The sequence below is a fragment of the Ursus americanus genome, chromosome 17, assembly GCF_024610735.1.
Source record: "Ursus americanus isolate L20-20 chromosome 17, mUrsAme1.1.p, whole genome shotgun sequence".
Classification (NCBI taxonomy): domain Eukaryota; kingdom Metazoa; phylum Chordata; class Mammalia; order Carnivora; family Ursidae; genus Ursus; species Ursus americanus.
This window is the reverse complement of record NC_142143.1, coordinates 46,062,844-46,089,957: the sequence shown is the minus strand read 5'-3', so window position 1 is coordinate 46,089,957 and position 27,114 is coordinate 46,062,844. Positions and strand designations below refer to the sequence as shown.

Below are 27,114 nucleotides of genomic sequence, written 5' to 3'. Positions count from 1 at the left end.
ATACGTGGATCCCTCCTATCTCGTGGCCCTAGGTAGCTGGGTTAGCAGCTGTCCCTGGTGGACGTAACAGAAGCGTTACATTTCTCCAGGGTCTTCTCTACTCCCTATTGTATTCTGCCTTTCTACCTCTGTGGCACACTGTACCTTTTCTAAATCGCTTACTTTTATTCTAATTACACTGCCACCACAGTGATTTACTTGCATGTTGCTCTTCCCTGTTAAGCCTGAGGGTAGGGGCTGTGTCCTGCTCCGCTCTCTTGGCAGAGTTCCTGGCTCATGGTAGGTGAACGCTGGGCGAGTACCGAGCAGCTCTCGGGCAGTCACCCCCCACCACTTCTGGGACATCAGCTGACGGAACACGACTGAAAGGACGGCACCGTGCCCAGCAAACTGACAACTTCTGGGGTCAACCAAAGCCAGCTGGCAGCTGTGGATGAAGGCACTAAGGACAATGCTAGAAGTGATGAGAAAAGAAACTTACCTTTGAGTGGATACCAAGAGTAGCCATTCGTGATGCCATTGGGAAAGTTCATTTTGTTTTTACAGTGGTCTCCTTTCTTCATGGTGGGATTTCTTGAAGCGTAGGTATGTGCAAGGTGTTGAAAAACATCGTCGTCGGGGGTTAAGCTACGGGAGTGTAACGTCCCCGTCGCTGTGTGGGAAAAACAAACCAAGACCCTTCTGTTGGTGTCGGAGGTCGAGGAGGGTCGAGGAGCCACGTGGCGCCGTGTTAGCAAACACGCCCTCGCATCACGTGCAAAGACCCTGCTTTCCCAGAGGGACCCCTGCCCCCTCCCCCGAGCACTCGTTTGTGATGAACAGAGTGATATCACACCAAATAGACGAGATGCATATTCCAACTCCTCCTGTATCGGCCTCCAAGTTAAATATCGTCTTAGCCAGTCTACTAGTTTCTGGAGGGCGCTGAACTTTCCTTACATACTGGAGGGGCTGACTAAAGGCACCGTGCTCATTTTAAGTCCTCGTCCCACAGGGTTCTAAACGGAGTCCAATCATCACTTCTATGATTAGCAAAGAAAGGTAAGGTGTTCTGCTTTTATTTTCTCTCAGGCATGCTGCCCATGTGGGGTATTCTAACCCAATTTTCCTGCTTTTCTGATGAATCTCAACCCCATGGGTTGTCAGGTTCAGCCACACTGCCCATCTGCAGTGTATAAATTGTAGGAAGGGTGGCCCAGAGGTGAGAAAACGAGGCTCTTCTACCCCTGGCAGAGGAGGGAAGAAAGCAGACTTCTGCCCTCCGGAGACCGTCTGTGCAGTCGCACTGGGGACGGAGAGCCGGGCCAGGCCGCTGTTTGCTCACCTGGAACACCGTTGTCAAATGGGTAACTGGCCACCAGGGCACCGCCGTGGAGGTTGGCAGAGAGGACAAACGTCTCCGTCTTCAGCCACTCCATGACGGCCACAGTTTCAGGCTGCCTTGATACATTATTAAATTCAAAAGCATCGGGGAAATTTCTATTCAGGTCATAGTAGTTGTTATTTTCCCTTTAAAAGAAAGAACATTTGAGGGTTTACTGATGGTATGTGAGGAAGTGGATTCGTGCAGGGTGTATCCCTTTGGTTTGGGCTCCAGGTGTTCTTCCAAATGTGAACCCAGGGAAGGTGGACAGTTGTCCTGGCAGCCTGGGCCGAGCCACAGCTGGCACTCACGCACTACTAGCCCCTTCCGTGTGACCTGTCCTCACTAGTGGGAGAGTAGTAGTGTGCTGTAAGCAGGGCTTTGATAAGTGCTTGCATTTTGGGGCTTTTGCTCTTGGAACACTCCCTGTGGGAAGCCTGAGGCTCGGGTGCTAGGCCTGTGGAGAGTCCGCCTGGAGAAATGAGGAACCCGGGTGACAGCCAGAGTGCAGACTCCAGACGTGCCCCAGACTGGCTGTCTCTGCCAGACCCAGCTGAGGCTCCAGACAGGATGGGACAGAGACGGCCAGCCTTGCTCTGGCTGGTCCAAATTCCTAACTCACAGGATTGAGAGTAAATAAAAAGGTTTAAATCCCTAAATTTGGGGATGGTTTGTTACATAGCAAGTGATAACAGAAACAACAGGAACACACTACTTTATACAAATGTATTTCTGGAAAGTGGACTGGCCATGTTCAAATACTCTAGAAAAACAAAGTTGAAGGGAATCAAGTGGTGAGATTTTTTTTTGGTAAAAGCAAACAAATGTTTGCACAAATATAAATGTGTATTAGACATCTGAGAAATTCTAAACTTCCTGAGGCGGATTGCAACAAAATAAACTTTAAATCAGAAATACTGCAAGATTCCCTCTTCCTTTTTGTTTTTTTTTTTTTTTTTTTTTAAAGACTTATTTATTTAGAGAGAGAGCACAAACGGGGGGGAGGGACAGAGAGAGAAGCAGACTCCCCACTGAGCACGGAGCCTGGTGCGGAGCTCGATCTCACGACCCCAAGATCATGACCTGAGCTGAAGTCAAGAGTCAGACACTTAACTGACTGAGCCACCCAGGCGCCCTGACTCCCTCTTCTTTTTTGGTTAGTTCTTGTACCGGGTTAATAAACCAACTGGTAATTACTGAGGGCCTAGGTAGGCCCTGGGGATTTAACAGTGAGCAACACAGGCTACAGGATTCCTGCCCCTGGGTAGCTTACAGGTTTGTAAGGAGAGACGCTGAACAAGAAATCAGACCTTAACATTTGTGCTATGAAGGGGAAAGGGCGGGTGATATGAACCAGGGGCTTACTATAGGATAGAGCAGGGAGGGAGTCTTCGCAGAAACATTGTTGAGCAGTGAGGGGGATGAGGAGTGGGAAATGAGGTGTGCCCAGTGCCTGAGGCGGGAAAGAACCAGGTCGGTCCAGGAGATGGCGGACACTCCAAGCGGCCGGGGCAGGGTGAGCAAAGGCGAGCAGCAGGGCGGGCACAGGAGTAAAGCGGGCTTCTTTGGGATTTTACTTTTCCTCCTCAAAGCAGCGGCAGCCTGAAGAGTTTTCAGCGAGGCAGTGACATGACCCAGGCTGAGCTGGTTCACGAACCAGGCCCCGGGGCACGGTCTGATGGGGGCCTGGTTGTTCCACCTTGACCAGCCCATCCTTACCTTCCAATGCTGTAAAAACAATCAGGCTTGACGACCGCTTCAAATCCATCGGGGTTCATGGAGGGCATGAAGTGTATCCGGGTACGGTTGATTAAGTTTGTGATTTCAAGGTCTTTTCCATCATTGGTTACGAGATGTTCAATTAAATGGAGCAGCAGCTCCCGCCCGACAGTCTGTATGTGTTAAAGACAGAATGGGATATTATTAGGTCAGAGGAAAAGAAGAAAAATAGTCCCTAAAGCACAAATTCACCGGCGAGGGATTCTACTCCGATTTGGTATTTGAAACCAAAACCAGTTGGGAGCCCACTGTTTCTCAAACACGTGGTGCTCTGGTAGGTGGCAGTCCCGGCGCTGAAAACCGTTAGTGGACATTAGGGGAAAAAATTAAAAAGTTAATTAAAAAAAAAAAAAGGTCCCATCTGTAAAGAATTTACTTTTTAAAAAATGAATTAGGTGGGATAAAGATTATTCTGTTTCAGATTTGTTTCCCTTCCAAAACACTTTCTGGAGTGGAAGGGCAGGGGCGGCGTTACCGAGAGGGCCCCGGAGCGCAGCTCCATGAGGATGGGCCGGCAGCCGGCCACCGTCGTGTGTGTCTCGGTGGATCGCAGGGTGACAGTCACTGCAGCAGACACATGACACAAATGTAGGTTTTAATAGGGAAAAATTCAGGTTTGTAACAAGCATAATTTAAATAGGTCTCAGATTTTAATAGCCCCCTATTTCCGAATTGCCCTCTTGCGCACTTGGCCACGTTGGCCATCTCTGCGTATTTCCGACTGCCACAGTCTCGTGTTGCCGAAACCTGAGTCATTTGCACATCGGCCTCACAATTTTTTTTCCATATCTGCATATTATCTATCCACTGCTTTGTTTCTATTTTTAAATCAGCTCCCTTTTTACTCACGGGAGAAATGAAAACCTTTGTGTTGTCACTATTTTGCTAGATAGGTTTCTAATGTGCATTGTTTAAAAAGCAGGACTATGAAAATAAAAATGGTCATATTCACCTTACATATCACCAGTGACTGGGAAACTAAAAACCTATGAGAGATCTCGTTTTATAATCCCCAATGGTGAGGACTGTTTTTTTTTTAATTAAAAAAACACTTCAACCTTACTATAGAAACATTTGACTGGGCTCTATCAGCTTGTGTCTATAGTTCTGGGTTCAAGGAATCGGCTTCTGAGTCGGAATGCAGGCCTCTTACCTGAGACCAGACGCTGCTGAGGGCTGGTGAGTCATGGGAAAGTGGCTACATTAGAGGCACTAATGTGGGCAGTGAGCAGGACAGGAGTTTCCAGTCACAACTCCACCGCATGACCTCACTGCTGTGACAACGGACGAGCGATCCTCGCGTGCTAATTCCTCACTTTATCCCCCCCACTGGCAAGCAAAGAAACCACATTTTATGCATGCGTTATCCTAATGAACATGGAATAATTGAGACTAAGAAAGTTTGGAATATGTGAATTACATATTCACAGGTAGTCATCAATTTCAGAGCGGAAATATATTCAATTCTGACTTTAATTTCTTCCTACTTATTTCTATCTTCTACTACCTTGACTTTTGTTTTTACAAGTCAACAGTGTCAGCTTGTGGGGCACCCGGGTGGCTCAGTGGGTTAAGGGTCTGCCTTCAGCTCAGGTCACGATCCCAGGGTTCTGGGATGGAGTCTCACATCAGGGTCCCTGCTTCTCCCTCTGCCTCTGCCCTGCCCCTCCCCCCTGCTCATGCTCTTTCTCTCTCTCACAAATAGATAAAATCTTAAAAAAAAATCGTCAGCTTGAAAAAGTCCTCACAAACTAATAACCAAAAAGTCAAGTAAGCCACACACTAGGTTTCCAGTTCTCTGTTTTGGGAGCTCAAGCACTCTGGAAGCAACCTTATGAGCTCTTTGCTGGCCAGAGGAACTGCTGGTGACTCTCTTTTGTAAAAAGTTCAGTTACATGTGGAGAGTGTGGCGATTTAAGGAGCATTCTGCCAAGGGGTTTGGGAGGAGGAGAAGGTTAAGGAAAGGGAGGAGGCAGTGGCCAGGAGTCAACTGTGGCTCCTGAAATTTCTAAACGTTGGTTGGGACTGTCGGATGGCTGGTTCAGGAAGAACCCGAGGCCCGAGTCCCCAGTCAAGTACAGAGTACATCCCCATGGGGCTCAAGATGGGACATTCCCTGAACTAAACCACCGTAAGCACGCCACAACTCAGGACAGGCGTTGGCAAAGACGGTCGTCCAACTCAAAGCAAATGGAAACAGAGAGGACTCAAGAAGCTACTGTTAAGCTGTAGAATGAGACTGAGAAACTGTGGGAGAACAGGTACAGAACAGAATGTGAAAGTCAATGTTTATCATTAACAGAGGGCGGGGGCTGGGGGGAGAGAAGTATTCATAGCCAGGGGTCAGAAGATTCTATCAAGAGCTAAAAATTATATATTTTAAATGATTACAATTTCCAAGTTTTCCCTCATTTTTTTCCTTGACTTTGGAAGAATCTTCCAATAATTTCTTATTTTGAGAAAATATGTATCAAGTTCACCAATTATTGTAGTTTCACTTCAGTTTTATCCTGTCCAAGTAAAATGAAACCTCATAAAGGGTACCATAGAATAGGACACCCATTTTATTTTATATCCTTTTAATCCTTCTCATTCTCTTACTACAGAAATCCACAGGTGTCTAGCATGATGTCTGGCAAAAATTTAAGAGGGTTATTTCTGAGTGGGGGATTCTGAATGATTTGTATTCCTTTTATTTTTCTGGTGTCACTTTTTAAAGAAAACCTTTACTATTTTTACAAAACCAATAAAATCACGATTCTTTCAAGTAAACAAATGTAAAACCAAGGTATTTTCAGTTTGTCTCCATATTCCAAAACAAATCACAAGTCCTTAACTGCAGAGGAGAAGTAAAAAATCTTGGAAATATGGTAAAGAACCAGTTAAGAGTCAGATAATTTAAAAAATGTTGAGGTTAAACAGCTAAAATTTCAGGGAGTTAAAGTCCTCTCTTTTTGTTGGGCTATATTTTGCTGCCTTCCTAACAGCAGATTTATGCCAAATATTATTCAAATTAATTCTTTCCAGCCTTAATATAAATGTTTCAAGCACTCACTCATGTTTTATGCATAAACCTCCCTTCTTTAAGTCTTTGAATATGAAACCTCAGAGAGTCCAAATTTTAAAAAAGAACACGGTCAAAGCAATCCCAATAGCTTAATCAGCTTTCCATTTAGCACGCTCACTTCCTCTCTGTGAGGGTGTAGACTTAATATGAGAATCCCTTGTGAAGAGACTGAAAGGTTGGATGAACACACTAGTTCCCAGAGCCTTTCACTGATCATTCATCTACCAGGTAAAATGGCCATCACCCAGAAAGCAGAAAATAAATTCTCCATCAAGGTGGGATTTGCTAGAAATAAAAATGAGTGTTCTAGCTCTTCAAAGACTGTCTTTTAACAGTGGAAAAAAATTTTTGAAGAGTCTACAATCTAGCTAACTTGTGAGAGAGTCAGAGAGAGAAGGAGGGAGGGAGAGAGAGAGAGAGGGAGGACGAAATCCAGCTATTGCAATGATGGAATCTGTTTTTAAAATGCTACACTGTAATGCAGCTTCTCAGTGAAAAAAAAAAAAAAGCCTGTGAGTTCTGCGGCTCCCCTAATGGTGTGTTACTAATTCATTTGTCTGATTGCCTTAAGTCCTTCCTCAAATATCAACCTAAATATTACATTATCTAGCAGACTTTTTCCTGGGCGCCCAAAGTCTGGGTCCCATGATCTGCCCATGTGGTCCCAGAACTCTGCACGTTTGTGTTTCTCCTAATACTGCCCCCATACATTTACAACGGCCCGACTGACCTTTACTGACCTTGACTGACCACCCCGCCCCCCATTCCATCCTCTAAGCCTGAGGTCAGGGTTCCAAACAGGCTTTCTCTGTAGCCCTCGTATCCTGCCCAGCTCTGGGGATATCGTGTACTCAGTAAATGATTGCTGATTACTGTTGACAAATCCATTACAAGGTCAAGACTATTCTAAGGAGGAAACTTCTGAAAACATGAGGACTTAAGCTGCTCAATGAGGGCAGATGTACAAATGATCAAGTTCTTTCCTTTGAACCATTTTCAAACACTGAACCACTTTTCCAGAGGTGGCTAACAATTCTGATCATGCCGAGGACTCAGGATATCGGGTCGGCCTAGCCCAGCCTTACCAAAAGTGGAGATGCAGAGAAAAAGCACAATTACAGGAGAAATTTAATACATGCTCAAAAGAATCAGACACTTCACTTGGAATAAAAATTCTAACCCCAAAAGGAAAAAAATAATGGTCTAAAGCCACACTGCATAACGGAGGACATTTTGCTATCATCTGGGATAATGGTGGAAAAGAGAACTTGGCAAATGGCATCTGGAAGGACAAGCTTTAATTCTGTTGTTTTTAGTACATTTGGAACCTGTACTGAATGTTGACTACACATCCCAGATTTTCCAGCACAGGCAAAATTCAGATATTATGTCTCAGTGTTCGTATAAATACCCTCTAAATACAAACATCTAAGCATACAAACTGTCTCATAAATTGTCTCTTACATGCCTAGAAGGTGTGTGAAAATCATTTTTTCATTATCCTTTATTTTTAAGTTGAAAAATATGGTCACTGTTATCCAGGGAATGTTTTTGCTTTCAACTTACATAGAGAGAGCACAATAAATTATAAATTAATGCCATCCAAATGTGAAATTCTAAGTGTGATGTGGGTATTTCAAAACTCTACCCGAGGGGTGCCTGAGTGGCTCAGTCAGTTAAGTGTCTGCCTTTGGCTCAGGTCATGATCTCAGGGTCCTGGGATCGAGTCCCACATCAGGCTCCTTGCTCAGCAGGGGAGTCTGCTTCTCCCTCTGCCTGCCGCTCCCCCTACTTGTGCGCGTGCCCTTCCTCTCTCTCTCTCTGACAAATAATAAATAAATAAAATCTTACACACACACAAAAAGTCTGCCCGAATAACCCATCACGGTAAAAGTAATTCATTGATGTTTAAGAAATAGGAGGTTAAGGGGGAAAAAAAAGAATCCAAGCTGGGCAATTCAGTTAAGCATAACAAGCACATATTGAGTACCTACCCCCCGTACTACTTAAGACGATGGCCCTGAGATCAAGGGAACCGTGTGAACCCAGCCTATGACCTCTACTTTGCCTATTACTGGATTACCTTAAAACTACTGGCGCTCAACTTTCCAGCACATAGTCATGCCTTACTTCAGTATTTCCATTAGACAGGAATTAGAGATGTCTTAACGATCTAGAGATTAGCCAAGATGTTCTTTTTCTACAAAGTTTAAAAACCATGGGATAGGAGCAGGCACAGAGCAGCGTGAGGCGGCCTTGAGGAAGGAACGAGGAGTGATTTTCCCAGGCTTCTCTCCTGCCCACACTGAGGCTGAAGGTAGTAGATGTTCCCAGTTTGGGGGCCTGAGAGATTCCTGGTTAGAGCTTATGACAAAGCCAGCCGGTAGCAGAAGGAGGGCAAGGAGGACAAAGACCCCATTCTCAGACAGTGTCAGTATTGGTGGAGTAAGGGAACGGTAGGGAGCCCCACTCAGTGTGTGCTGGCATCGCCCCTTCCAAGGAGAAACCATCACTAGACCTCAGCTGGGTCTGCAGAAATTAAATCTAGAATCGAGGCTTCTACAAGGCAGTATGCACACGGAAGGCCCAGATGAACTAGAAAAACACCTGCTAGTCTCATGAAAATGAGAAAGATGGAGACTCAGAAACACTTCTCCCACGTTGTTCTGGAAAGAGCATGAACACCAGGTGGCAAACGCTTACCAAAGGGTGCTGTTAGCTATCCCGTGTGATTCTCCCGCAATCAAGGAGGGGGAGGCAGGGAGTAGAACAAAAAAAGGGACAGATGGGGACTTGGATTTCTATCCAGGGTTCCTCTAAGAGCTTGCCACTCTTTTACATGATGAATGAGACCAAATCTCATCGAAGGGCACTGTTAGGTATCCATCCAAGCAGATCATAGATCTGTACATCAAAAGGAAAAGAGTACAAACAGAACCCTTAGAAGGCAGCAGAGAGACGGGGCGCCTGGGTGGCACAGTCATTAAGCGTCTGCCTTCGGCTCAGGGCGTGATCCCAGCGTTATGGGATCGAGCCCCACATCAGGCTCCTCTGCTGGGAGCCTGCTTCTTCCTCTCCCACTCCCCCTGCTGTATTCCCTCTTTCGCTGGCTGTCTCTCTCTCTGTCAAATAAACAAATAAAATCTTAAAAAAAAAAAAGGCAGCAGAGAGAGTCAAGGAGGCAGACCCGTAGCTGGATAAGGCTCAGTGCTTGGGCTCGGATTCAGGCAGCCTACGACGACGCACATGCCTGGCTCCCTTCTGGATAACCAGGACTAACCCACATGCCTTATGCAGAAGAGATCGAAAGAATCAATGCCCACCAAGCACTTAGTGTAGCCCATGCTCATTAATGTTGGCTCTCGTTACTATGTGCTTGTAAAGCACTGCGGAGAAGGTAACTTGCCAGCCTCATCGGCGAGGCACAGTGAGCCAATGTCATCGGAAGGACATGGGCCAACGGCAGGGTGATGGAAGACAAGAGAAGTATTACACAAGAGGAGGCTTAACGTCACTTCTTTTATAACAATACCTGCTGCAAAGGGGCCGTTTTGATTTTGCTACCTAAAGTTTGCTTTTTTGCAACCCTCAGTATCAGCCAAATTAATCCATCTTCATGTTTCCTATGGGTCTATTAGCTAAAAAATGTTTCACCTAAATCCAGCAAACCTTTACATTTAGCTTCCAGTTGAAAGGAAACAGAGAGACCAGAGGCACAAGTTCAATGATACCGTAAGGAAGGAAGCAAAAATCCAGAATGTGGGACATTCTGAAGGCCAGGTAACTGATCAGGTCTCTTTATTAAGTCTAGGGGAATGAAAAGATCCTTTAAGTGCTAGAACAGAAGAGATTCAAGGGAATGGACCACACGTGATGCCTGGTCGTGGACTGGCTCCTGATGCAGACAATCTGGGGGACGTTTGAGAGACTAGAAATCGGGGTAGAAGACAAAGAGAGGATAAACTCCTATTGACATGCAAGGGTAGCTAGCATTAATTAAATGTTACAAATAGCAAATCAGCACAGCTCATTTAATAGACGTGCACACGTGCACGCACAAACATCTAGAAGAAGAGTAAGGAATTAACAGCACTAATGTTTAAAAGGTCAACAGACAATGTTGTTGTCGGTTTATGTTTTTTTCTGATCACATGACTGATCTTATAATAACAACAACAACAGATTATCTTTAATTTATAAAAGACCTGATTCAAAAACAAGGTTTAAGGACAGAAGGTAAACATTCATGGGGGAAAGAGCAGGTATGACCGGCAGAACTGGGTCTTCCTAATGCCGCCGATGCTCACGGCCATCTAGCCGGGTACCTAGCGCGGGCAACACACACACCTCTGTGGGGTGGGGTCCAGGTGAGAGAGGAAACATTTTAAAAAGTGTGGTCACTTCTGTCCACCAGGCCACTCTGTGCATATGTGTCCCCTGTGGGGTTCTCCACACGAGGCCTACAGACTCCTAGAAGATCTATACATCCTGAGGTCAGCACCCCAAATCTGTGGTGGAAAAGCGAGGCATCCATCTAAAGACGGTGAGAACCAGTGCCCTAAAATGTTAGCTTTGCAGCTTTTTATAGTGGGTTCTCGAAAATGCTCTTTCAATTCCAGAAGATCTGAGAGAGGAAGAAGGCTGGGTAAGGTGGGTGGACCCTCAGACTCGTCTGCTCCTGCGTGAAGCCATCACTGTCCCCCGCTCCTCACGGCACCAGGAGGACAGAAGGTACAAGATCCCACATTCAGCATACGTTCCTCAGTGGCCCACAGAGCCCGGACACTGCCACCAGCTGGGACACACGGGGGATCACAGGGCCTCAGGTCCCCGCCTCAAGGTGCACGGGGACTTTCCCCCTTCTCGATCTCAGTCCTTAGCATGCCTAAGAATCCGGGTGAACTGCAGAGCCCCAATGTGATGGGCTCTGTTAACGACCCAGACAGCAAGATGCCGCAAGTCTGGGAAAGCGCATGTTAGGAGTAAGCAGACTTGGAGGTGAGTGAGGGAAAGGACTCTGCCTTCTCTTTCAAAGTTTCAGCTCGGAGGATTATTTCTGAGCAGCACGCTGCAAACTCTCAAGCGCCAGGAATTCAATAAGTAAACTACCGAAGTTAACGAACGCTAGACACTCTTACTAAAACTGGACCCCACGGGCCTGGGTCCAGAGTCCACAGCACGAGCGAAGCGCGGGCGGCCACCTGCAGCGAGCAGTTCTCTATCACCACAACGCTGGTCCAACTCCCGGCAACATCAAGCCTCTGACAGGCACAGTCCGATCACACTCAGAAAGTCATGGGGGGACTGACCTTCCATCCACTCACAAATCTGGTCCAAAGGCCACCCCGTTCTTAGGGGCGTGGGTTTGCGTCTTGCTGCCGCTGCAAGAAGTGCCCTCTGCCAGCAGGACAGGTCGGGCAGCGCGAGTCCCGAGACGTGGCTCCTGCTCCTACGAGCCTGGGGTTGGGGAGGGCGAAGCCAGGACAGGAAGCCCGGCACCCGAACAGAGCGGCCAGTTCCCAACTGTCTTCACAGGTCAGCGGGTTGTACCTATCGGACTACGCCTTTGCTTCGACATGCCTTAAAGTTAAGCCCGTTCTAGGGGGCGTTACACATACTGCTATGTAAACGTTCTTGACTGTGATGACTGGGAGCCCACTTCCCCTCCCATTGGACTGCCCAGGCGTATGGTGTCCCAGGAACAGAAAATACCGCAGTTGTCACACTCCGGAAGTCCTCCGAGCAAGGGTGGCGAGACACAGAGGTGAGCACCCTCAAAGGCCTGCTGGGGACGACCGCCCAAGAGGGTCATTTGCAAAATGAAATAAATAACTGGACATCAAACAAAACAAAAAGTTTCTCTCTGAGAAGTTGGAAAAGAGGCAAAACATTATAAAATTTAAGGGTGTTTGTTGAGAGAACCCTATGTTTGATCACCCCAACTTCGATATTGAAAACACTGAGTAGAAAATTAAGAGAAGGTGACAAAGCTTTCAAAAAGCCAGATATTAGGAGTTTGGATAGCTCTCTGGGATCTTCTGATTGTTTGGAGTTCAAATACAATAGAGCTCCTTAGCTGGGTCCCCGATGCCCACCAGGAGGTGGGAAATGCCAACCCAGGACGGGTTCGGGGGCTCGGCCAGCCATGTGGAGCTGGGCACTGCGGTTGTCCCAGCTCCGGCACAAAACCAGCGCCAGTGACCCTCCCAGGGCACTGGCTGTGGTGGTTGCCGGACCCTGGTTCCTTAAATTCTCTCAGAAGTCCTCACTGGAAGACCTTTCCAGACTTTTTGGTACGATTTATGCTGCTTCCTTAGCATTTACATGGATCGCGAGAGACCCGAGGGGACGTTTCTCTGCTGACATCACATTCAAGCCACAAACGTACCTCGTCTCCGTGCATGTTGGCCACGTATTTGAACTCTGGAATCCCAATTCTGTGCTCCTTTGGAAAGCGCCCCACGACAAGAACCCACAGGTTTCTACCTTTACAGGGAAGAAAAAGATAGACAAATAAGTTGTGTTTGTAAATGACAGAAGAACTCCGGGAGAATGAGCCGGGAAAGCAAGCCGCGGCTTCTCCCACCTGACTCACGTCTCAAGACGACCGGAGTGTGCAGGACTAAAACCTCGTACTCAAGATGCCTCGCTCCCGACCAGCCCCACCCCCTTCAATTTAGCACCGATATTCCACTTACTATTTCAGAATGTGATTTTTAAAAATTGAAGACTGATTAGGCTCCATGGGTCTGATTTTTCCAAAACGTTTATATACTTTACTCTGAGTTCCTAGTGCTTTATAGAAATGACCTTGCTAATTCACACGATTACACAAACTGAAATTATAGTTGATGGTTGACTGGGAGGGTGCCGTAATTCTCAGTTCAAAGAAGGTGAAAAAAGCAACAAGGAATAAAATATGGAACTCGGAAGGGAGATTGTTATTCAAGTAACAAATCCTGAATCTTGCATCAAACACTGTGTAACACAGCTCCTTTGCAGCAAGTGTCCTTGATATGCACGAGTCCTGTCAAGTAAACTGGGAACCATAATCCATCCTAATGATGCCTCAAGGATACTTCTAAATCCTAATCCTGCCTTGAGGAGCATGATTCGGGCAAGGAAGGGCAGAGACTAAAGATCACTGAGGATTTGCTCTGTGTAGACATTATGGTTGGTACTCTGGTACGTGTTATCTCGGTAATCCCTTGTCATGACCCACGGAGATGGATTTTTAACCAAACTTTACAAACGAGAAAACTGATCTTCCAAACACTTAGGTAAGCTGCTTCTGATCACACAGCCAGTAAGAGGCTGTGACTTGAGCCCCGGAGCCAAGGCGTGGCCTATTTGACTTAGATTCTAGGGTTCCTTCCACTACAACTGCCCATCGCTCAGGAGGCTTGGTTTCTTAATCAGTAAAACGAAGAGGTCTCTCCCGGTTCTAAAATCATCTCTTTCAGTCATCAGGCTCTCTTAATACAAAAGACTTTAAAGTTAGAAATTGAGGAATGTGTTCAAAATCTATCACACATACACAAAGTTCAAAAATCTGTGATATCTGAGCTTTCTGTGGAATTCAAGAGTCCGGGGAAGGAACTTAATGGCAGCTGATGGGCTAATGTGGAACAGGTTTCTGTGGGATTTCAGAGCCAGTCCCTTAAATCAGGGGTCCCACAGGCTGAGGAACACTCAATTGCCACGAAGAACCCAAGAAGAAACAGATACTCGGCCCGTCTTTTTCACCATTCTTAATTTATTGTAACAATATTTTAGGTACATTTTTCATGACAGGGTGATGTTCTAAATTTAGTAACTGCAGGATGTCTCAGAAAACACCCACAAAATGCTGTCTATCTGACTGATGCCACCTGACTAGAGCAGAATCCTCGTTCATTCATATATTCGTTCACTTAGTACGACTATATCCAGGCATTTAGACATGTGATCAGACTCCACAGGGAAGTTATACGCTCTACACCCAGTGAGTTTCTGATCTAGTGGAGAATAGCAACGTGCAAACATATAATTACGCCAGATGGTGACATATACAGCCAAAGAAGTGTGTACAAGGTACTGCTGTGCATGTCGAGTAAAAGAAATGGTTAGTTCTTTCCAAGGAGGGGGATCATGAAAAGCTTTACAGATCTAGGGGTTTACAGAGGACTTTTTTTTTTTTTTAAAGATTTTATTTATTTATTTGACAGAGAGAGAGACAGCCAGCGAGAGAGGGAACACAAGCAGGGGGAGTGGGAGAGGAAGAAGCAGGCTCCCAGCAGAGGAGCCTGATGCGGGGCTCGATCCCAGAATGCTGGGATCACGCCCTGAGCCAAAGGCAGACACTTAACGGCTGCGCCACCCAGGCACCCCCTTACAGAGGACTTCTGAACAGGGTTTTGAAGAATGATTCTAAATTTGCCATATGGACAAGTATAATCCATCTAGTGATTTCCCATCAGAACCATTTCATTAATCAGAATCTTCTATTCCCTGGTATGATTTCTCAGGTCATCTGGAATTTCAATTCTACAAAGTTAACATTTTCATGTGAGCAAGGAAGTTTTTGTTTTGTGGTTTTTTTTTAAAGGCTGGGTGTGGAGCCTACTTAAAAAACAACAAAAAACAAGGGCCTTGAACTCATGACCCTGGAGCCATGACCTAAGCCGAGATCAGGAGTTGGACGCTTAACCGACTGAGCCACCCAGGCACCCCAAGGAAGAACTTTTTCTGAGCGAGCTAATAAACCTGTTTCTTTAGGTTTCCTTCTGCAGAATTCTTTTTTTGTAGATATTATTGCTTTTAAAGCTAGAATAATCACAGATTTGTACAGAATATGATTTAGTCCCCTCACCTACAAGGGGGAAATTCAATATCATCTCAACATAATATTTACCAATTGTTATAACAATATAACAACCAATTTGCAACAGCTGGCCTGTTACAGAAGGATAGGGTAAGACAACAAAACCTGACTTGAACTGGACATCCGATCTTAATTGGCTTAAGGAAGGAGGGAGATCAATAAAACCTAAGTGGAGCAGTACTTTGTGGGTAATTCAATCCCAATTTTAGCACGAATGGCCCCCAAATGAACTGCGAGATGAAAAATTTATGAATAACCTCAATGGCACAAAGTTTGAGAGTGAAAACCAACCAATAATCCTAGAAGATAGTCACGCAATGCTTTTGGAATTACAAGCTTCTTGAAGGTTTTAACTCCCCTTTCCCACAAACACTGGCCATCTCTGGCTTAGACCAAAGTAAATGCACAAAAGACAAACTTTACTTTCCACAGTATGATTGCCAAGGTCAGGGTAATTTAAATAAGATTTTTTTTCTATCAAGGTTGGAAAGGCTACCCTTATTCCCCCCTTCCCAATGGCAGGTGTGCTGAAGAGTTCTGAAATGCTTGGCCTCTTCCTCTTCACTACAAAGTAAACAAAACCTGGAGGCCAAATATTTTAGTAACTGTATTATATTCAGGAACTGGAGCTTGATACAAATCCCAGGGATGTGACACAGGTGCCCAATTAGGTTTGCTTGGAAGATCAGGAAAAGCTTTACAAATTTAGAAGGATTCACAAAGATCCAAAGACAAGAAAGCGGGCGAAAAGTGCCATGAAATACTTCAGGAATTCAGGAGAAAGCCGATGGCAAAGTTCAGAAACTTAAATATAACTTCAACAGGTAGAAATAGGAGGAGTGTCCTGCCCACATCAGATCCTCGTAACAATGCCAAGCCCTGAGCCCCATCTGCTAAATCAAACTCTAGGGGGAAAGCTCAAGGCCAGCATTTCACAGGCTCCCTTGGTGATTCCGAGGCCCATTAAAATTTGAAAGCTGGCTGAGGCTGAAGCAGTGAACATCCAGATAGATCTGGGAGGCACTTGGTTTTTAGGTAAAACCATTTCATCTTACATATAATCACAAGCACACGCCTATGTTAACAAATATACTTCTCTATCTTTTTAAATGGCTGCTTATTATTTTACTATCTGAATATACTACCATTAGTTCAACCACTGCCCTTTTGTTAGATGTTCAAAAATAGTTTTATGCGAACTACAGCATATCCACCAAAATTATATACAGAATTTTGAAATCAGAATACAAAATTGTATTAACTACAGCCATGTAAAAATCGATTGTTCATTTAAAAAGTACCATGGAAGGAAACCGCTCCATGCATATAAAGCCTTGAATTAACAGACGGGTCTACAAGAGTCGACAGTGACGCACTCTGAGTGATAAGGGTTCGAGTGATGGGGTGATGAAATGAAAAAACTTTTTTCCCCACTTCCGTACCTTTCCAGTTTTTAAAAAATAAAACACCAAATCCTATCACTCATGCAGTACAGATCCTACGCACCAGACCCCAGCACTTTGCTACTTGACCTGCACAACATCTCCCCACGACGGGTGGTACCCACGGCTTCCTGCTGGGGAAACAGATCCAAGTGGCCCAGCCAGGGTCCACACCAAGGTCTGTCTGATTCTAAAATCTGTGTTCTTCTGATGATGCCAGGCTGCCGTAATCTCCCTGAAAGCACTGGGTAGGCCAGAGCCAACCTCACCCTGGGGGAAATGTTCCCAGGCAGTTCTCTCCATGTGGTGTTGCTACGGTTCACACCTGCAACAGGACCCAGCTGCCACCTGGCTATGACCAATGGAGCGAGGACAAGAGCCCCGACTCGAGGGCTAGCTATCCTGTCAGACTCTTTCTGCTCAGAGGGTTTCAGACTCCGCCTGGGTGGCCTGGTCCCCGGAGCAGAGCTGGAGTGATGAGGCACATTCCGGTTTTTCATGAGGCTTGTTTGTATTGATGAGCCACGAAGCTCTGGTATCCAGAGGGATGACTCAGTGGCTGGTGTCCCAGGCTCCACAGAGCTCTGCGTATCGCTACAATCACCGCCCGAGCTAAGTCAGAGCTTGAGAGAGCTTGCCCGAGAGCTGGGGTGTCCTCATATGAAAATGGGAATAACAGCTCAATGGACGAGGCTGTTGTAAGGCTGACGAATCCCTTCCTCCTTCCCCAAGGATGAGTCAAAGGTCTGACGCCACACCTTCAATGTCACTCGTGCACGTTCCAATTACCACCCACACAAAGAGCTCAGCACACATGGCTTAGCCCTACAGTAAATAATGGGCGAGATGAACACAGCACGTTGCTTAAGTCACGTTAAACACCTGGCTTCCAAAGTTCACAGGGCCTCTGGCTTTGAAGTGGAGGAAAAGAGGTTCCTGCTAAGCAGCTCATTACAAAAACAACGCACGCACAAACAGCAAACAAACAGGGACAAAAGGCATGGGCAAAAGTTTCCAGCCTGGCTAAGCTTGCAGAGTAGCATCACTCATAGCTCACAGCATTTTCTGTGACCACCACAAGCGGGAGGCACGAGGACGCTCCTTTCAGCCAGCTGGGCACAGCCGTAGGTGACCTCAGAAGGCCGTCATTCTGGAAGTGTGGTCTCGGGACCAGCAGCATCAGCAGCATCTGGGAGCTAGTGAAATAGGCACTTTCTCGGGCTCCACCCCAGATGGGCTGCACCAGAAGCTGAGAGGGAGGACCAGTGTTCTCGGTTTTAATAAGAACCCAGGGGATTCTCATGCACACTGAAGTTGACAAACTGCCGTAACAGGAGCTGGAGATTTGGGGTATTAAAAATTTCTGTAGTAGAGTTTAGCTTCTCCTGTCTGATACACACTCTGTAACCAACCCGCCCCAAAGGAGCCTCCCTCCGCTGCATGGTCATCACTCTCAATGCTGATAGCCGGGGCTCCCAGAACCCCAAGATTTTGTGGGGATGACCCAGAGGTGAGGAAAGCTTAAACACTTTGCTTTAAAACTACTCAGTCTGCTTCTTTACTTCTCCCTCTGCCCCTCCCCCTGTCCGTATGCTTGCTCCCTCTAAAATCACGGGGCGCCTGGGTGGCTCAGCCGCTTAAGCGTCTGCTTTTGGCTCAGGTCATGATCCCAGGGACCTGGGATGGAGCCCTGCATGGGGCTCCCTGCTTAGCAGGGAGTCTGTTTCTCCCTCTGCCTGCTGCTCCCTCTGCTTGTGCACACGCTCTGTCAAATAAATAAATAAAATCTTAAAAAAAAAAATCAATCTTTAAAACTACTCATGTGGGGGCACCTAGGTGGCTGAGTCAGTTAAGCAACTGACTCTTGGTTTCCGCTCTGGTCATGATCTGAGGGTTGTGAGATCAAGCCCTGCATCAGGCTCCATGCTGGGCATGGAGTCTGCTCTCCTTCCCCAACTCCCACACCCCCCCTTCCCCACGTGTGTGCGCTCTCAGGGAAAAAAAAAAAAAAAAAAAGTAATACCATAGAAAGACATCACTGGCAAAGCCTATCTCTTCAAATTCCCCCCCCCCCGGATAATCTCATTGTATCTGCCTGCATCGTCAAATAGTATTTGTATGTGGACAGCCATGATTCCAGAACTGGAATAATGTTTTGAGTTTGAGAAGTGCAAAGTGGGACATGAATAGAGAAAAATGGACAACAAAAGGACCTAAATACTGGTCATATGGCAGTCGAGTGGGGCAGTCGCAAGCCAGGTGAACAGAGGAGGCCCTGTAAGGATGAGGTAACACCCAGGCATAGGCCGAGCGCTAGCCCGGTTACCTGCTGGAACACAAGCCCGCCTGACTTCAGGAGCCAGGAACGGGACAGCAAAGGCTTTGCTGACCATGGCGAGGAGACCAAGCTGGGGGCACAGCCAGCACCGCAGCCTGGATGGACTAAGTGCTCCCCGAGGCAACTGGACTCCTGCGTGAATCCTGGTATGGACCTGACAAAAATCAGATGCATCTTCACTGTGAAACCTACTATCCTGCACAGAGGCTTAGCCTTTCATTTTCCCATTTATTCATTCAATAAATAGGTATTGAATGCCTAGCCTGATTCTGGCATTTAGTCAGCTAAAACAATTGTAAATCACTGATTATACTAGCCTGAAAAACACTAATTTTCTACTTTTTGAAACTATTTTGGAATGTCATATTTTTTATTTAAGTAATCTCTACACCTAATATGGGGCTCGAACTCACAACCCTGCGATCAAGAGTCTCATGCTCTACTCAGCCAGCCAGTCAGGTGTCCCCTGATTTTCTGATTCCTGACATCACTTTCATCATTTGGAAAAAAAAGACAAAGAAAGAAAGAAAAAGAAAGTTCAAATGAAGCACAATGTCTTATAAACTTTCCATTATTTGGGGCCTTAATCAAATGTGAATCAAATCCCATGGCTCCACTGCTTATCCTGCAGTAGCTCCCCGTGGCATTATGATAGGACCCAAGCCCTCAGTGGGGCACGTCGGACCTCTCATGGTCTGTCCACTTTCTGCTTCAGCACCAACCCTCCCCGCCCCAACCACAATCCCATACACCAGGCTCTAGCTATTCTTAATTACGTGGAGTCCCAGAAGGAGCCAACCATCCACCTCTACCTTTAATGCATGCCGTTTCTTCTGCATGGACAGTCCTCTGTCCACCTGATCAAAGCGGCCCACTTCCACTGGCCTTTTCAAGGCTTAACCAAAAGCCCCCTTCCGTCCAACACTTTTCTTACCCTTCTCCTCCCTTGGTGCCATCCCTTGCCAGCCTGAGTTACTCTCCCTTTGGAACCTTTGTAGTACTTCTGCAACCCCTCTCCTAACACTAATTGAAGCCACAGGTTTTCCTGCCAGCAAGGGATGGTATATCATTGTGCTTGCAGAATCTCGTATAGCGCCTGGCACGTACATAGATGATCGACATGTGATTGTTGATGGGATGGATGACTGGATACGTTAACAACTCAGGAAGTCCAATTGGAGCTGGGGTCACCCCTCGTCCAGAAACTAGATGGAGTTTTCCAGTATTATGGAGAAGTCTGCAGCTAATCTACAAAGTACAATTTGGGTAGGATCTGAAAAGGATCCAGTTTTCTAGATTGCAATTCCAGAGTAGATGGACCTTCTTGGAGTATTACCATGGCAGAGTGCAGATATCCAAACCAAATATCTGGCTTTGAGTTAGACTCTTCCAACATTATGGGGAGATGGCATTTCATTTGCTTCCACATTTGTCCCCATGCACAGCACTAATGTTTTGAAATGATGCCTGGGAAATGCAGACGTTAGGTTCCATTTTATGTCTTCCTGAACAGGTGAAGGGAGTGGGAGAGGAGATTTCAGTTTCTAAATCAGGGATTCTGAAAGACATTTCCTTTTTTAATTGAAAAACAGAAAGGAGGGACGCTTGGGTGGCTCAGTCAGTTAAGCATCTGCCTTAGGCTCAGGTCATGATCCCAGGGTTCTGGGATCAAGTCCCGCACTGGGCTCTCTGCTTGGCAGGGAGCCTCTTTCTCCCTCTACCTGTGGCTCCCCCTGCTTGTGCTCTCTGATAAATAAATAAAATCTTAAAATAAAAAATAAAGAAAAACGGAAAGGAAAAATTTGAAGATGCATTGAGTTGGGATAAATTTTCTTTTCTTTTCTTTTTTTTTTTTAATTTCAAAACAGGTCACGACTCTGGAGAAGCAGAGCAGCTCGTCTTGTTAATTATTAACCAGAGCATCCTCGGCAATCCCTCTGCCTTTCTGCTCTGGCGGGTCTACCTTCTCTGGTCCTCCCACTCTATTCCCAAGTCAGAGGCTGAGGAATCTGTCCCTTCCTCTAAAAATTTTAGTATTTGACCTGTAAATTAGAAGAAGTTTTAGAAGAAGTTTTAGAACTTCTTTAGTTTAGAATCTAAAGTTTAGAAATTAGAAGTTTTAAAAAATTGAGTTTTAAGAACTATCCATCATTCTCATATCCCAACCACCATAATCTCCCTATGTTCCTTTCTAGTCTTTTTTTTTTTTTTAAATACAGAGACAGGAAACTTGTTTTTAAATCCCCAAAGTGAAAATCTCTAGAGGCTTCATACTATAAAAAGCTGAGAACTTCCCTTTTTGGTCCCTCGGAGAGAAGTCAAACATCACCAGATCATCCTTTTGAAGAGAGTGCAGCAATCATGGTAGCCACGCTGAGTATTATCTTAAAATGCAAACAAAACTTAAAGAGATTTTTTAAATCTTGTTTTAAAAGATGCAATAATTACAGCTAACACTACACATTTATTGTCCATTCGAGAGTTCTCTTTTATAGTTTGTCAGGAGCATCTGCATTCAGTATTGATGTTCCAGTTCTTTCTCCCCAGTTGTTTTTATTTCTTATGAGTTCCTATAGGTGTCTCAGAGCTGTGATTTGTGATGAGGTCAATTCAGATCCATTTGACCCAGAAAAAGACAGTGTGTTGGAGGCTGGCTTATCCTTCCTATTTATTGTTACCCTAAGAACTCATCTTTTCGTGGCAAGGAACAATGGCAATTAATTTACTGGTTTCCTCATAAGCTACTTGGGAGGATACAACTTTTTCTTTCCGTCATCCCACTCCCTGAGCTTGTGCCCTAACAGGCTTTCTTTGGAGAGTGAAGCCACTAGGTCCAGACAGGGATGTGGAGCTCCTGACTGACAGCAGGAGGAGCCCTGAAATGAGGTTCCTTGGAGGACTCGACCTGACCAAAAACTAGGGCATCTGACAGATTCGAGGGATTAACAAAGGTGGACTTCTTGCTAGTACCATGGTTCTGAGATTTAAATCTCACAAAGGACTCAATAGTTTAGTAAGGACATCAAAACCAGTATTTCAGTGGCACACCATCTGCCTCAAAACAGCACCTGGGATTTTTTTTTTTTTAAGATTCTTATTTATTTGAGAGAGAGAGTGCACAAGCAGGGCAGAGGAGCAGAGGGAGAAGGAGAAGCAGGCTCCCCGCTGAGCAGGGGCCCAAGGCAGCACAGGGACTCGATCCCACGCGGGACTTGATCCCAGGTGGGACTCGATCCCAGCACCATAGGATCATGACCTGAGCCAAAGGCAGACGCTTAACTGAGTGAGCCACCCAGGCGCCCCACATCTGGGATTTCTTCAAAGATACTCAGTATCCCTCAGCAGCACTTTATGTACTGATACAGGTTCTAGAATCAAAGTGCCAGGGTTTAACCCTCAGTTCTGCCACTTACTAGCCATGTGGTATTGGGCAAGTTGCTTCGCCTCTGACTGAATCCGTTTTGTCAGCTTTGTTACAGGATTAAGAGTAACCACACCTCACGGGGCTGCTATCTCACTTAATCCCCACAAGCTTTACGAATAGCGCCAGGAACATGGTAAGCACGCCCCTGCTTGAGGACCTCAAATGCACAGAACTGGCTGATGACAAACCTCAGGCTCCAGCAGACGAGGCAGCAGTGGAGCAATTACAGAAAGATTTCAAATATGAAGTGTCCATAACATACGGATAGAGACCTTCTGCCAAGAATCAGCTGCAATGTACGTCCCAGAAGATCTGCACATAGGCTCAGTGCAGAAAGACCAATACCCGCTTAAGTTTTTTAAAAAAATTAGAAGTATGGACTCAGGAAGCAGAAGGGGCTATCTTGAGAAAACCCGTCCTTCAAAATCTGTTAGCAAAAAAAAAAAAAAAAAACGGCCACAAACATTCCTATCACCAGACATCCAGTGAGTTTACTTTTTAGAGATTTCATTCAGAATTCCCAGGACGAGATGCCTGAGGATGGCGTTGGGCCTGCAGGCTGCACGCACACATGGCCAGAGGGCAGGGCAGGCAACTGGTCACCTCGGCTAATGGTGCTGAACCGTTAACCATAAACATGTCTTTCACATTTTCTTACACGGCTTATTGTCAAAGTGATTGAAGCCATCACACAGATTTTAACTATCTCCAGTCTAATGAGGCTGGAAGCCATGTTAAGATTTCCAGTCTGGAGGGAGTCCAACTCATCACTGAAAGAGCACAGCCCAAGAGCTTGTAGATAAGGAATCTGTTCTTTAACAAGTCAATGACATAAAACTGGTTCAATAGGAGTGGGTCAATGTCAACAAAAGGGAGGGGGAGGGTCCCAGATTACGAGACTAAAAAGACATTAACACCATATGCAACATGTGAGCCTTGACTGCATTCTAAAAAAAAACAAAAGTTCTAGAAAGGCATTCGTGGGATCATTGGAGAACTTTAAAATGGAATATATTTTCATTGAGTAGTATTTTTCCTAGTTTAATAATGGTGTGTTGTGGTGAGGTAGGACAAAGTCATTTTTAGGTGATGCATGCTGAAGTATTTAGGGATGATGTGGCGGGCTACTTAGCATGTCTAATAGTTCAGCGAAATCTACAGATAGAGCGCAGAAAAGACAAAGCCAACATGGCAAAAGACTAACAGCTGGGGCTTCCACATGAAGACTACGCGAATATTTTACTATTTTTACAATTTTTCATAAGTTTGAAACATTTCAAAATAAAGAGCTGGGGAGAGGGGAGGTTTCGAAAAGGTTAAGGTAAAAAATCATGGGCTGATCCACTGGCTTCCACAGCTTACAGAGGTGAGATGCAGGATCAAGAAAGGTTGGAGTTGTTCATCTGAAAGCTGAGGCCGTGAGGAAGGGAATGGAGGCCCGGAGGTGAGAAATTCACAGGCTGCCTCTTCCCACTGAAAACACAGGACTATCCTACGAAAGGAGTTAAGAAATTGCTGTGTCAACTATCTCAAAACCAAACCACATTAGCTTCTTACACATCTCCACACATAATGAGAAAGAAATCATCCCAATGTGAATGTTAACTAAAGGACAAACTTTTTTTTTTAATTTTTACTATAACCGGAAAACAAACCACAAAAATTTTTTTTTGAATCATATGATTTATGTGACCATTGAGCCTTTGGATCACCAAGTCATTAAGCCAGCAAAGGCCAAGTGACTAACAGAGGATAAAAATAAGAAATGAGTACAGCTTGGGTGTTAGGCAACTGAATCATGACTCCCATCTCTTCCCCAAGATTGGACTTTGGATCAGGGGAAAAAAGGAATGTAAGCGGTTGGAATTCTTCTCTCTGCCCCAATGTGATCACCATTCCCCTTCAGGCTTTAGTTGAAACAGAGCAGCAAAACTATTCCGGGGAAGGAAGGGTGAGGGGAGGCAGGGACAGGGGCAGAAAAGTCTGGAAAAGAACGGCCTGTCACCCAGCCCTACACAGACTCTGAAGAAGCCCTACTTTACCCCATGGACATCAGTGCAGGACCATACATGTGTGGCTTTCACGGATCTTTTCAATTTATCCTTTGACAAACAAACAGCATATATTCGCTGTCAACAAACTTGAGAAGCTACATGATAATCACTCAAGGGCTTTCAAAGAAGTGGTAAATGGGAGATTTATTTACATTTCTGTTTCTGTTCATTTTTAATACAGCCAAGAAGATTGGGCATACTTTAACACCATAGTTCTAGATGGTGCCTAGAACCATAAGCTGGGGCTAATTTTTTTTTTAAGATTTTATTTTTGGGGTGCCTGGGTGGCTCAGTCAGGTAAACATCTGACTTTGGCTCAGGTCATGATCTCGGGGTCCCGGGATGGAGCCCCACGTTGGGCTCCCCTCTCCGTGGAGAGTCTGCTTGTCCCTCTCCTGCTCCTCTCCCTGCTCAAGCTCTCTCTCATTCGCTCTCAAGTAAATAAATCTTTAAAAAGAATAAAAATAAAGATTTTATTTTTAAATAATCTCAACACCCAATGTGGGGCTTGAACTCATGACCCCGAGATCAAGAGTGGCATGCTCTGTGGACACCCAAGGAGGCAGCCCTGCTGGTGCTAATTAATTTCTCTACCAAAGTAGCATGTTACATTTGCTGTCCCTATTGTTGCAAAGTGGATACAAATAAAAACATTGACTTAAGAAGAACCAGCGCCCAGGCATTCACATCACTGCAACAGCGTACTTTCAGAAATGTCAACACCTATCTCAAGCTTACAAAGCAGATCCACTCACAATGGTCACTCACTGAGGGGCATGATAGAGTGAGCTGCTTCAGTAGGAATTTCCACTCATTTTGGGCTTTTCCAGGGCTTCACTGAGAATTTGATTTGGATTAAAAAGGGAGAAGCATATTTAAATGATGTCATAATTTTGGAGTCAGAGGAACAACTCAAAGATTTTAGGAATTCCTATCTGCTTAAAATACTGATATTTGACATAATTTCCAAGGTGTTTTCATATACTTCGTATTATTTAATCCTCAGCAGAAACCACATGAGATAGGTAAGGCAGGCATTATTATCCTCATTTTACTGATGAGGGAGGGAACAGGCTAGGATAACCTTGGATTTGAAGCATTTTTTGTTTCACTCTGAGACTAATGTTTGTTCCACACCGCTCTTCCAGTGTAAAACAGCACTTTCCCTGTTACCATCTTAGATGCGATACAGATTTACCTTTCTTAAGACAAAAACTTGAGGCATCTAACTCCCAAAACAAACAAGAGCTTCATCTTCCTCGTCCCTCTGCCCACCCTACAAAAGCAACTTCTATGTGTGTGTGTGTGTGGTTAGTGTATATTGTGTTTGTGGTGTGCATGTGGTATAAGTGTTGTGTGTGTGGTTTCTGTTGGTGAGTGCACGGTGTGTGTGTGACATAGGTAGGTGTGTGTGTTTGGTCTATTTGTGGTTTTTGTGTTATGTATATAATGTGTGTGATGTACATGTGTGGTGCATGTATGTTTGGGTGTGTTATATGTGTGGTGTATACGAGTGTTTTGTAGTTCTAGGTGTTGTGTGTGTGATGTATATGTGGTAATCGTAGTGTACGTAAATGTGTGGTATGTATGTGGTGTTTGGTATATGTGTGGTGTGTGTGTGGTGTGTGTGGTGTGTGTGTGGTGTGTATGGTGTGTGTGTGTGGTGTGTGTGTGTGGTGTGTGTGGTGTGTGTGTGTGGTGTGTGTGTGTGTGAGTGGTATTATTGTGGTGTGTGTTTGGTGTATGCGGTGTGTGCACTGATACACCACACATATACCACACATGTATTACATACACAACACACAAATACCACACATACAGCACACCACAAAACATATACTACAAACACACAACACGCATGCAGCACACATACATGACAACATACATGGGAACCACACACCTCAAACGTTTGACATGCTTCTATACCACGCACATACCACATTTACCGCAAAACCCGCACATATCACAGAGAACACACATGACACACAGAAGACCAATACGCACATACCCCACACAAACCACAAATATACCCCATGCACACATCACTCACATACCACACATACAGTACACATACATGAAAGCAACTCAAGTCACCTCTCCAATAGCGACATTCAACTCATCAGACTCATCAATGAGAGATGCCTTCTGGGATGTCATGTGTTTATTTTCTTTTGTGCCTATAGAAGCTTTGAGAAACTAACTGCTTACCATTCAAAATCAATGTTATCTGGGGTACTTACAAGAAGAAAATATACTAATTCAAAAAGATAAATGCACCCTTATGTGTATTGCAGTACTCTTTACAATAGTTAAGATACGGAAGCAACCCAAGCACCCACCAACAGATAAATGGATAAAGAAGATGTGGTATATGGATAACTGAGTATTACTTAGCCATCAGAAGGAATGAGGTCTGGCCATCTGTGACAACACAGATGGACCCGGAGAGTATTAAGCTAAGTGAAACAAGTCAGAGAAAGAGAAATATCATATCATTTCACTTGTATGTGGAATCTAAAAAACAAAACAGATGAATAAACAAAAAGCAGAAACAGACCTATACAGAGAACTGATGGTTGCCAAGGTTGAGGGGGATGGGCAAAATGGGTGAAGGGGAGGGGGAGGTAAAGGCTCCAGCTACGGACTGAATAGGTCGTGGGGATGAACGGCACAGCAGAGGGGATATAGCCAACGGTATTGTAATAGCGTTAGATGGTGACAGAAGGTGGTTGTACTTGGGGTCAGCATAACATACAGACTCGTTGTTGAGTCAGTATGTGGCAC

General features: G+C 45.2%; 1 protein-coding gene across 4 annotated transcripts in view; it reads right to left on the bottom strand.

The window, feature by feature from the left end:
- The window catches only part of CPM (carboxypeptidase M), a 99,863-nt gene that overhangs the window by 14,281 nt on the left and 58,468 nt on the right, over positions 1–27,114 (bottom strand). For all 4 annotated transcript variants that reach the window (XM_045789620.2, XM_045789618.2, XM_045789619.2 and 1 more), the window contains exons 3-6: positions 12,598–12,695; positions 3,083–3,255; positions 1,325–1,509; positions 482–652 (exon numbers count right to left, since the gene is read on the bottom strand). In XM_045789620.2, coding sequence (XP_045645576.1) covers positions 482–652; positions 1,325–1,509; positions 3,083–3,255; positions 12,598–12,695 — 627 coding nt within the window. The remainder of the gene's footprint in view (positions 1–481; positions 653–1,324; positions 1,510–3,082; positions 3,256–12,597; positions 12,696–27,114) is intronic.